The 13158-nt window shown below is 37.7% G+C and overlaps 1 protein-coding gene across 5 annotated transcripts in view; it reads left to right on the top strand.

The window, feature by feature from the left end:
• The window catches only part of DCDC1 (doublecortin domain containing 1), a 477553-nt gene that overhangs the window by 450021 nt on the left and 14374 nt on the right, over positions 1-13158 (top strand). For all 5 annotated transcript variants that reach the window (XM_070767614.1, XM_070767612.1, XM_070767611.1 and 2 more), the window contains 4 exons: positions 1073-1225; positions 1942-2043; positions 7933-8069; positions 9319-9498. In XM_070767614.1, the coding sequence (XP_070623715.1) occupies positions 1073-1225; positions 1942-2043; positions 7933-8069; positions 9319-9498 (572 nt within the window). The remainder of the gene's footprint in view (positions 1-1072; positions 1226-1941; positions 2044-7932; positions 8070-9318; positions 9499-13158) is intronic.

Here is a 13158-nt window from a genome sequence, read left to right as displayed (position 1 = left end):
CGTCCCCTTTACTGAATCATAACTTGGAGTTATGCCATCAGTTTGCATTGAGGAAGTTAAAAGAAACAGACATCAATCAAAAACTCAGTATCAGGCTTCCTATTAATATAAAGGTGATGGTTAAGGTCACTGGCTCTGGAGGTAGATGGCCTGGATTCTAATTCTGATTCTGCCCCCACCTGGCTATGTGATGAAGTCTCAGTTATTGTGCAGAAGAGAAATGAACCTACTTCAGAGTATCATTTTGAGAATTGCATGAGATAATGTAGGTAGAGGTCTTAGTGAAATGCCCAGTACATAGTAAATTCTCAGCTTGTATTAATTTGTATAGTAGGATACTATTAGCTGAATGACAAATAAGGATCTTTATGAAGATCCTTAAGTGTTTCTCTCAAATCTCAGGACCTGGAAAAGTGTATCTTGAGGAATTCATCTCTCTCTGTCAGCCATTCATATCTTGAAATGGTGTTCCCCTCTTTGCTTTAGCCACAAGGATGCTCAGAGCCCAAAGAGTGCTTTATCTCAAGCAAAGAAAACAATGTGGTATTCATGTCTAGTATCATGGTGATAATAAAAATATTATCTAGAATTTTTGGATGCTTGCACAATTAAATAGACTAATATTTTCTAAGCACTTCCCTTTTTAAAATCTTCCCAACAGCAGAATGAGATAGGTACTATTAATCATTTAATTGATGAATTCTCTGAAGCCCCTTATTTTTGGCTTCAGTCAATTCCTATACTCCTTTCTCCCTTTCCTTGCTTTTTTATATCTCTTTACTTTACCCTATTTCAGAGTAGATATTTGGGTAAGCTATCTCTTATTTTTTTCATAACTAGATACAGGGTAAGAAAGGAATTAAGATGTGTATTTACAATAAAATTAGTTTAAATTATTTACTTGCATTGAAATTTCTGATCAAAATTTATGTATTTGCATCTGGTTTTGGTGTTAACCTGCTTAAATCAAGTCATTAATGAAGAATGAAATATTTTGAAAAAACAAATGATTCAGCAAGCAAATTTATTCATTATTCATTGAACAATGGCAAATGTGTCATTTGTTTCCCAGGAAACTCAAGAATGAAAGTGAAAACCAAATCATCTCTGAAGTCTGTGACCTCTGATAGTTTGGATGATATAGATATGTCTTTGCTCATCCGCATCCTCAGAAATCCTATTGCCATCTGGGTATCTTGTGGTGAACCATTTCTGTCTCCAAATGGTCAGTGTTTTGGTTTTGCTTTCTTTCAAGCAAGTGCATGAAGGGAGAGAGAAATTTTTTGTCACCATAAGAAAATGAATTAAACGTGTACAATGTCAACCTAATTACATCACATCTATGCAAAGAACAGGCGGTTCATCAATTAACATGTGCACAAGGATAGCTGTATTCTTATATTTGCACAATTGCCTATTTTTTTCTTACTGGAATGGAGTATTCTGCATAGAAAATGTCTAATTTAGTTGATAAAGAGATTCTTGGTCTATAAGACTGAGAATAATGGTATACATTAGAAAATAACAAATGAGTTTAATTCACACTGAAGACGACCTGTCTGCACATTTTCATTTTTAAGAATTGCACCCTTTAGGCAGTAGGTGGATGTTTAAAAAATGAATGGTTCCAAGCCAGGCTTTCATCACCTCCAAATAGTTTGTGGAAGTAGAAAATGAAATATGGCTATTGCATATGGTAAATCTATATAATAAAACAACACTGTTCTTCTTTTCCCCCTGCATTCCATAAAAAAATGCCTTAAGCCCTGTCATCTTTCAGATGAGGTTTCTTTTAATGACCCTTACCTTTTAATTACTTATTTCTAATTGAATCTATTTCTTGAAGCAGAAACTTCTTTTTATAAATTATTGGCTTGCATGATAAATTATTGTTGATAAAAAGAATGCAAAATAAAACATCATGTGTTTTTATTATTCTAGCTTTGAAGAAAGCAGAAAAAATAGAAAGACAGAACTGGCTTAAAAAGGACAAAATTTTGGCTGATCTAGATGTCATGAAACACAAAATGAGACAGTTAAAAGGTCAGTAAGAACGAAATCAAGTATCACCACGGTTACGTGTAGTCTCAATTTTCTGGTAGTTTTTTTCCTACCATTAGATACCAGATGTTTAACTGAATATTTTATATTACAAAAATCACTTGAGAGAGTCTAAAATTTAATAATATATCTTCTCAGTACTGACTTTTATACTTGTAAATTTTATATTAATATGAATATCACATGATTTATATAGATGCATTTTTAAAATTTGGAGGATGTGTGGATCCTGTAACCAGCTTACTGATTTTGAAACAATTCCTGAACTGACATTTTGTGGACTTTGGAATTAGTCATTAACAAAGCTTTCTGTTATTTCTTGAGTATTTCTTGGGAAGAAGTTTTGTTAAATTAATCTGAATAAGGACTGAATCTAAGTTCTTCCAAAATTAGTGTCTTTATCTCAGAAGGGCTCTCTCTCGTTATGCAGCGTAAGGTATGTTATTCAGAGACAAAGTGATAAATTGACAATATTAGTCTTCTTCTTTCATCCTTTTTGTCACAGAATTTAAGTTTCTGATCTTATGTTGTTCCCAGTGCTTGAGACACTAAATGATTCTTTGAGGATGAAAGTGCATTATGGACTTAGTCTGAGAAGGAATCCCTTTCAGGCTCTGTTACTGCCATAGCAGGATTTCAGCTCCTGAGTATTTGTACTGTCTGGCGTCAGAAACACATGAACCTCACGTCAATAAATGAGACAATTAGTTCTAAGTGCCCTAGACAGCACTCTGGGTTGAAAGGGCTGTTTTTCAGTTTTTACCGAAAGAATTATTGCATCTAATTGAGAAGCATCTATTTCTATTGCTAACCTCTACTACTCTAACTTCTAGATATCTTCATTTGAAGGTACCATGGACACGTCTATGATAACTAAAGTTGCCATATCCCCATGTGATGACCATGTTGTTGTTTAGTCACTAACTTGTGACCCCATGACTGTAGCCTGCCAGCCTCCTCTGTCCATGGGAATTTCCAGGCAAGATACTTGAGTGGCTTGCCATTTCCTTCTCCCGCAAATCTTCCTGACCCAGGGATTGAACCTGCATCTTCTGCATTGGCAGGTGGATTATTTACCACTGAGCCACCTGGGAAGTTATCTTATCACTATTTTATTTCATATCATATTATATATCACACCAATGCCTCCTTTATTTCTTCTGTATACATTGCCACAATCCACTGAGGTATTCCAGCTCAAGGACCTGGGAGTCATCCTTGGCATTTCCCTCTCTTACTATCTTTAAGCAAATATCCTTAAGTCTTATTGTTTTGAATGTGTTATTTTCAAATGAGTTCTACTGGCCTTATTTCCTACTATCATTATCCAAGTTCAAGCTATTGTTGCCTATTCCTTGGGTTACTGGACCAGCTTTCTAACTGATCTCCCTGCCTCCCAACTTGATAGTGGTATCCATCCTATGCATAAAGGTGACATTCTGGACCTGGAGTGATAATGCAGAAAGGCAAAGGAGTTACACTATTCCAGGCATAAAACCTTTCAAAGTTCCTCATTATCTTTATGGCAAAAGTGAAAGTCCTTAATATTGTCCTTCATGATCTGGTTCTCTGGAAACTTCTTCCTCCCCTTATTCATTCCACTCCACCCATGTGGAGTTTTTTTTTTTTTTTTCAGTCCCCTAGACTTATAGGTGGGGAAGGCAATGGCACCCCACTCCAGGACTCTTGCCTGGAGAATCCCATGGACAGAGGATCCTGGTGGGCTGCAGTCCATGGGGTTGCTAAGAGTCGGACACGACTGAGCGACTTCACTTTCACTTTTCACTTTCAAGCACTGGAGAAGGAAATGGCAACCCACTCCAGTGTTCTTGCCTGGAGAATCCCATGGACAGAGGAGCCTGGTGGGCTGCCGCCCATGGGGTTGCACAGAGTCAGACACAACTGAAGTGACTTAGCAGCAGCAGCAGACTTATATGCTTTCTTAACTCTGAACTTTTGATACAATTTAGTGTCCTTTTGACACAATTTAGTTCTCTCTCCTGCTTTTTTAGATCACTTCTCATTATTTACTTTTCAGCTTACTTTCCTAATATTCTAGGTCAGGAATAGTATGGTTTATCATATCCTGAACCTCCCATCTGATAGCCCGTATCATTTTATTACATACTGGATCATATGACTATTTCTCCTATGTTACGTTATAAATTTTCCTATACCCTTATTTTTCCTCTGAGTAGTTGTGGAATTATTTAATTAAAGAATAACCGGAATTTCAACCACTTACCCCAATGAGTTTTCTAAGCTCTATTTTAATTTTTATCCAATTAAATCAATAGAAAGTAACGTTAAAAATAGTACCTGGCAGAGCTGCTTTTATTGAATTCTGATTTTATATTATGTCTTTAACTTTTATTATAATTCAGCATTAAAAAGACATTTTAAAATTCAGTTGGCATCATCTACAATATCACTGTTGAAAACAGTCTATTTGGTCAGATGGTGTCCATTATGGGGGAATCCATTAATGTAGTTTCTTTTAGATAAATCTTGTCTGTTACATTTTCTGCTGTTAAATGTAAATTCAGAATAGGTCTTATTAAAATACCTATTCAGAGGATGGTCTTTTCTATTAATAATTGTTGGGATTATGAGAATAAATAAGAACAAGTTTAAATTCAGTTAACTGCAGTCCCTGTTGGATTGTGAGCTTCTTGAGTATTGGATGAAAGAGGAGGTTTGGAAGATATGAATAGTGATGAAATTGATTATATCTTACTATTGTTCAGTTCAGTTCAGTCGCTCAGTCGTGTCCGACTCTCTGCGACCCCATGAATTGCAGCACGCCAGGCCTCCCTGTCCATCACCAACCCCCGGAGTTCACTCAGACTCACATCCATCGAGTCAGTGATGCCATCCAGCAATCTCATCCTCTGTCGTCCCCTTCTCCTCCTGCCCCCAATCCCTCCCAGCATCAGAGTCTTTTCCAATGAGTCAACTCTTCACATGAGGTGGCCAAAGTACTGGAGTTTCAGCTTTAGCATCATTCTTACTATTGTAGCCATTGGTAAATGCAGCAAATGTTCACTGAGCATATACTGTACTAAGCTGATTTTACTTTCATTTGTAAGCATGATCTTTGCTAATATTAATCAAATACTAGTAATAACTTTGTACAATTTTTATGATTAAGTTATAGATGTCAAATATTTATACATGCTTAGCATAGAACAAATATTCAATAAATACTGAGAAGGCTGTCCATTTTCCCACTTAGGGTCTTAGAAACTGATAAACAAAACTGAGGGATGGCAGATCAGGCCAAAGTATCACCTTTGTTACATATAAAGGCAATGCTGGAACATTTTATTTAGTGTGAGAGCTAAATGGAACTGCTAACTAAATCCCAAGTGAGGTGGGCTAATCCTTTTAGGCATGTGTGGTGCTGAACAGAATGGGCCCTCCCGATGAAGAAGAGGCCTGAGGAGAGCTATTCACATGAGACTGATAGTCAGAAAGAACAGCAAAGTACTCATGTGCTCTAATAGTTAGATTTGATTTCCCCCACTCCAGCATTCTTGCCTGGAGAATCCCACAGACAAAGGAGTCTGGTGGACTATGGTCCATGGGGTCACAAAGAGTCAGACATGACTGAAGTGACTTAGCACACAGCACACACACATGATTTGCCCCTCCCCAATCTCATGTAAATAAAATAGAAAATATGGAAAATATAACAAAAATAAAAAACAATTTATTGAGTCCATTTTTGGGGTTTCTATTTATTATTCTTACCTACATAAATAATAGTTTGCTATGAAAACCTTTCCCTAAACCCACACCTTTTGTGATAACATTGCTGCTACTGCTGCTAAGTCGCTTCAGTCATGTTCGACTCTGTGCGACCCCATAGACGGCAGCCCACCAGGCTCTGCCATCCCCGGGATTCTCCAGGCAAGAACACTGGAGTGGGTTGCCATTTCCTTCTCCAATGCATGAAAGTGAAAAGTGAAGGTGAAGTCGCTCAGTCGTGTCCGACTCTTAGCGACCCCATGGACTGCAGCCCACCAGGCTCCTCCGTCCATGGGATTTTCCAGGCAAGAGTACTGGAGTGGGGTGCCATTGCCTTCTCCGTGTGATGACATTATATCCTTTTAAAACATTATAAACCTCCAAAACATGCTGGTTAGAGGCACTGACAAGTGCTTTCATTTTCTTAAGAACATTAGAAACAAGTTGACAAATACCAAATAATGCATAATGTTTTTTGCTGTTTCTTATGTTCAGATCCTGGCTCTCAACAGTGTAAATGATAAACTATCAGAGAACTGCCTTTAGTTAAGCAAAATTGTAGTGTTCAAAATGCATTACAAATAAAATATTTATTGAGATATTATCCATAAGAATTTATGTGTCCTAAATTAATGCTACCAGCACATTATGAATAGAGTCAGCTAAAAGCTATATTTAACATAAATTCGTGTTGTGCATTTTTCTGGCACCACTATGCTCTTCTCCCAAGCATGCTGGCTAATGGCCTTGTCACTGGAATTCATTGGCTGTTGACTCAATTATGTTTTCTTCACATCCATAAATTGCATATGAATGATAATAAGGTACATAGAGTTCTGATTTCCCTGAAAAGTCATTGCTGCCACGTATTTTTATTGCTGGATCTATTTTCACAAACTTGAGCTATAAAAGCACCAGCGCTTTATCCTCTACAAATACTGAGTTATTTCCAGAGGGCCGTGTTCATAGTCAGGGTATGAAAACCTGCACGTTAAGAGTCCCCTGGCAACAAAATTAGGACCTGACTTCATTTCAGTATTTCTATTATTTTATCCATCTAAGTGTTACTTTCTCAAAGAAGCCTTCCCTGACACAGCAGACTAGGTCAGAAAGGCCTGTTACATGATTTTTTACACACCCTGTACTTCAGGGGTGCAACACACTTACAATCAATTATTGGTGTAATCATTTCCTTGACATTTGGCTTCCTTTCCAAAGTGTAAGCCTTAGAGGCAAGGGCTTGGTCTCCTACATGTTTGTATTGGCACCATCTAGCACCATGTCTGACTCATAGCTGGTGTTCAGCATCAATTTCTAGAAGGGATATACCAGAGAAAACATTATTTGTACCTTAAAAAGTTGGGAGATCAACTTCTCTGAGTATGAGACTCAGTGCTGAGTATATCTTCAACCCAGAAAAAGGAAACAATTTAATAAGTGTGACCTTTAAACCTCTTTTATAATGATTGAAAGTCATCTAGCTGAAAGAATACATAAATACAAATCACCACACTTATTAACTTATGCCTGTGATTCTTTAGAATACAGTATTCTAATAAATATTTTCTCTTATTACAGCTTCTTAAGAGCGCAAAGGACACAGCAGAGGTGTCAGAAACTAATCGTGCTCGCGGGGTATTATTAGATAGGAAAAAAAAAGGCCTCCTGTCTCTTGGGTTAATATTATTTTAGAAATACTTAATCCCCAGGCTGCTAAGCTAATTGTGGGGGAAAGGCTTATTATTAGTGAAGAGAACAAAACATATGTTCCATGACTGGAAGAGATGATGGGCTATATAGGTCATGGATTCTATTTGACTAAATTACCACTGAACCATATCGTGGATGAGAGGCTGGGCCCAGTGTGGAAGTCAGCATGTTATCTTTCTTTTTTATCTGTACAGTGAGTATGCATATCCTGGCTATTTAAAGCCTCCAGCTCCCATATGAAGAACCATTGTTAGATCTTATTACCTTAGGCATCTTCGCTTTTATGATATATTTAGTATTTTAGCCTCTGCTCCCAAGTGGAATGATTTATGCATAGAAAGCCAAACCAATTTATTTGAAATCTGAACGCCTATCATCAGAAACAACATTTCTAGTGACTTCTTTCCCCAGGGCGGCGGGTAGCAGCATGTCAGCCAACCACCATGGTTCCCAACAAAAGCCCTGCACAGCTGGTGGTAGTGGAAGGAGGCTGGACTGAGCAGACTCAAGAGGAAATTAAACTCATGGATCTCATAAGACATACAGAGGTATGCTCTTTAGGACTCCAGACATTAAAGGCTCAGCCTCTTTTATAAGCTTTTAAAACTACAGTATTACATTTTTTTACATTATGCTATTAATTTATTCTTAGCATCTGGTCGGTTATGACCACATAAGCATATGCCAAGCATTGAGTTGGCATTTGGAGAGTAGCTATCTAAGAGACAGCCAGCTCCTAGGAAAGTCTGTTTTGTTTGAATGGAGACCAGAAATTATGACCTTAGCAAAGAAGAGAAAAAGGCCCAGTGGATATGTACAAAGGTAATTATAATAAGTGTAGTCAAGTTGAGCCTTATGGCTTCATTGCTCATCACTCCTAAGGGTATGTCTCAATCTGTAAAAAGAGGAAGGAGCAAAATACTAATTGCAATGGAGACATTCAGAAGTGAGGAATTCAAAAAAGCAGTTTCAGTCCAGTTGATTAATCAGTCAGGATTGCCAGAAATAAAAAAGTCAAGACAAGAAAGGTCAGCGGTTGAGAGAGGGCTGGGGATAGAGACTGGAGAAAACTTTTTGCTTTGTAAAGTTTTTCATCAAAATGATGTGTTCTTATTTAATAGGGTTTCTCAAATCGTGAAATGTGTTCAGTCTAAATCTTAGGCGTGTGCCCAAGTCAAGGTTACTAGAAAAAAAAGAAATTGACATTGCTAGAAATATGACTTCTTGCCAAGCTAAGAAGGATAAATCACTGACCAGGGAATGAATGCAAAGCATTGAACTAGGACATGCTTGAAGTAGGATGAAAAGCTGCCTGGCAGGGATCTGGCAGAGTATAAGGGTGGCTGCTGTATTTTAAAAGACAGAGAGTAAAGATTTAAACAACAGTCATGTACATTCCCTTAAGCGTTTCTTGGTTAAAGGAAATGATGTTGTGATTCTAATAAAAAACTCATTTGTTAGATGCAGAGAAATCACTCAGTAGGAGAAACACCATGCACAAATCCAAAAACACATCTCTATTCATTTCTCTAAATTATAAATGAAAGTTAAGTACTTTGCCAAAATAAGTGCCTTATTGTTACTACTCTAATGGCTATTATTGCCTATAGTGATTCACTGAAGCAAGGGGAATTACAGAAGAGTCAGTGATAGGAGATGGTAATGTATTTCCTAAATTTTTTTCAACATAACGTACAATGATAAGATATTCCTGTCTTTCACACACACACACACACACACACACACACTAAACAGACAGTTCTCTAACCATGGCACTCTCTGGACTTTTCTTAACAGGCACACCTTTCTGAAGTCCAAGAACTGCAATCCAAGAGAAATTCTCTCATTGCACCTAAATGTACAGCATTCAAGCAGAGCAACCTGTATAAACAGCCCAATGCAAAACGAGTATGGATTTACCTAAATGGAGGCAGACTTGAAGATGGCACTTATGCCTGGGGCAAAACTATTTCAGAGGTAAATTTAGTGTGAAAGGAGAATGTTTCGTAAGGCTAGGTTCAAATGCCAACTCTGACATTTCTAGATTGTTAGATCAGGCAAATTATTTTCCCTCTCTAAACCTCATTTTCTCATCTGTAAAATGGGAGAGTAATACTTTCATCACAGGGTTGAGATGATTATTAAATGAATTTATGTGTATGAAAATCTGGAGTACAGCTCTGCATGACCTAATGTGTGCACCAGAATGACACTTGGCTGGCAGAGAACAATAACAGTTAAACCCTCTGCAGTCAAAGAGTAAAATCGAAACTTGAAAATAATTTAAAATAGTTTTCCTCTTCCATTTTAAGCCTCGTTCACAAAAGCGTGATTATCCTCTAGATATGTTCTCTGTGGGGAAAACCACAGTATTCACTAGAGGAAACCTGTCATATTCTTGATGCCCAGAGTCTGAGAATTATGGCAGACTTTCCACTTTCCAAAAGTAAAAGACTAAGGAGAAGATGAGTAGCAGTTCATTTATTGTTTGCAATATCAGGATACAATTCTCAAATTTGATATTTTGTCTTCAGCTTTAAATAAAAACTTTAGGTACCTAGGAAATGGATTTTGGTAGAATTTCAAAAATTCTTATTTGTTGCAGTGATATCTTATAATACATTGTAAAAATGTTCTTATTATTATTTTGTGAAATGTTTTTTATAACTTTTTCTGGGATAAGAGGAAGTCACATAAGGATGAGATGTTGGTGGAGGATGGAGGAAAAGGCAAGACAGTGCGACAGATGAGCCTGGAGGAGTTCGTGGAGGCTGCTGGGGCACCTAGAGTGTCAGGGGCGCTGCAGAAGGGCTGTGCCCCTCACGGTGGTGATTCAGAGTGTGATGGAGACAACCCTTCTTTGACAGGGACTTTGAATAAGAACTGTGAAAGCAATTACATCTCAGAAGTTGACAACAGATTTGCTGTGCTTGAGAAAGAGAAAAATGCAGACAATACATTCAAAACTAGGAATGTAAGCAAAGGGACTTTATACACATGAAGAAAAAGAAAGTGATTTTTTAAAAATGAATGAGAGCTTTTTCAGGAGAGAATATCCTAGAACAATTTCTATAAAAAAGCTGAAACGTTTCTCAGAAAATCACAGTTTATTAAATTGTACCTAACCATTGCAACAAGAGCTCATATGTTAGTGAGGGAATATGAAATGATTAATAAATAAAGAGTAGAGCAGAGACAATAGGATTAAAGATGGACTTTCAAACTCAGGAGAGCAAAAACTTAGAGTAACTTTTATAAAAAGTACATATACCTAGTGAAGGAATGACTTTTGGATTTATGTGACTCTCATGTAGCATGTAAAAGGCACTCCATACATATTATTGCATGACCATATAGTTTTTTTATGAGCTTTGTACATAAAGGGCACTGTGCTAGATGCTATAAAGTATTACTCTAATTTATGTGTGTGAAAAGAGTTTGAAAAGTTTATAGTGTAGTATAATCAACAGGTTAACCTCAATAGTAGTGGTAGCAATAGGAGACATAAAATAGCACATGAGCTGTGTTCTCATTACATTCATATTTACAATTGGCAAAACATTTGAAAATACATCCAGCTTTACTTAGGCTTATAAAGAAATGGGCACTCTCATGGTAATAGGAGTACAACTTTTTGCAGGACCATGTGGCTATACAAATCATAAGAAAATGCACTTCTGTTATTGAATCTTATCCCAAGGATATTTTCATGAATTTATGCAAAGGTTATTTGATAATAGTATTTATCATAGGTTATTTATAGCATAGAAATATTAGAAATAAACACAAATAGGGAGCTGGTTAAATGAATTATAGTATGTAGAATGGGATATTATAAATAAAATCAACTTTAGAAAGAATAATGACAGTAAAGATGTTCAAGATATACTAAATGAAAGAAGCATACTATAAAGCACATAGAGTTGAATTCTATAAACATGTATGCACACACATTAAAGAAAAAGACTGGATGGATTTTATTTTTGGAAGTGTTTATTGGATGGTCTTATTACTGGTGATCTAATAGAGACAGTCTTTCTTTATTATGTGTTTTTCTATGTGTTCCATATTTTGTTATGCTGAACCCAGATTGTAAGAAGAATGCATTTGCTAAGGGAGCTGCCACTCCTTTTAGAGAAGTACTAATGGCACCCCACTCCAAAACTCTTGCCTCGAAAATCCCATGGACTTTCCCGTGGTCCCTGAGGGTCGGACACAACTGAACGACTTCACTTTCACTTTTCACTTTAATGCGATTGGAGAAGGAAATGGCAACCCACTCCAGTGTTCTTGCCTGGAGAATCCCAGGGATGGGGGAGCCTGGTGGGCTGCCGTCTATGGGGTCGCACAGAATCGGACATGACTGAAGCGACTTAGCAGCAACAGCATGTGATGAAGGTCAGATCAGTAATCCATGCAGGAAGATCAATAGTAGTTCAGAGGAGGGAACATCGTGCCCACCTGGGGTGAAGGAGAAAGCTCCACAATGGACTCGATCAGGACCTCTGATGGAATTTGATCAATGGGCAAGAGTCAACATTTAGGCAGAGTAAGGATGAGGAGCAGCACACACAGAGGTATGGGTGTTAGATTCATAAACCAATTAAGTATTAATAGATGGTACTTGAACTAAGAAATAGGGAGAAATACAGACAACTGGAGAAATTGTTTAAAAGCATGTATGGTGGAGACCATATACTCTCTGCATAGTCTACGTGGGCTGCCGTAACAAAAAACCACAGACTGGGTGGCCTAGACAACAGAAATATATTTCTCACACTTCTGGAAGCTGGAAATTCCAAGATCAAGGTGGCATCAGGGTTGGTTTCTCATATGGACTCTCTTTCTGGCTTGCAGATGGCTGACTTCTCACCACTGTGTGCTCACACAACCTTTCCTCTGTCCTTATGTGGAGAGAGAGAGCACGCTCTAATGTCTCTTAACCTGAGTGTTGGGGAGGACACAATTCAGTCCATTACACTACCCCAGACTAAAGCGCATGAGCACTAGTTGTCTCTGAATAACAATGGCATAGTAAAGCCAATGTTTGGAGGAGATTAATGTGGGCTTGGTGTATAGAAGGATACTTAGGCAATGTCTAGAAAGCTTTCTGCACATCATTTCTTCTTTTGTTTTGTTAAAAAATGCTCTTTCTAATCTCCTTCCTTTCCTTTTCCATTCTGTTTTTGTTTTTTAGGGATCTGTTTGAGATTCTTTGTGATCAATAGAAATGTGTCTTTTCAGGCTATCAGCCTGTAAAGAATACTCCAGGAAAATGGACTGTGGGTATGAATACAGGAAGAGTAGGGTTCAGATTTTACGGTGAATCTGGCTAACAATGCCGATTCCAGAGAAGCTCAGAGTTTCAGTGGCTGGTACTTTTACCTGAAGAATGAGGAACAGAATGCTTTTCAGAGTGCTTCCCTCTACTTTCTGCAACGAAACCCCCAGATGGTGTTTGAATCCCTTAATGCAGGTTTTCCCCTCAACTTTTTTCACTGCTGTGGCTATTCTGGATGATTTAACCACATTCTTCCTACTCAGTCTTTGAACGTGGCTGGCGCATCTCTCATCTCCAACTGATGTAGGGTCATCTGTCATCAGTGCCTCCCCCACCCCCACAGGGTTAGTGGTTCT

The sequence above is a fragment of the Bos indicus genome, chromosome 15, assembly GCF_029378745.1.
Source record: "Bos indicus isolate NIAB-ARS_2022 breed Sahiwal x Tharparkar chromosome 15, NIAB-ARS_B.indTharparkar_mat_pri_1.0, whole genome shotgun sequence".
Classification (NCBI taxonomy): Eukaryota; Metazoa; Chordata; class Mammalia; order Artiodactyla; family Bovidae; genus Bos; species Bos indicus.
The sequence above is the reverse complement of the archived record's forward strand: the minus strand, read 5'-3'. Positions and strand labels throughout refer to the sequence as shown.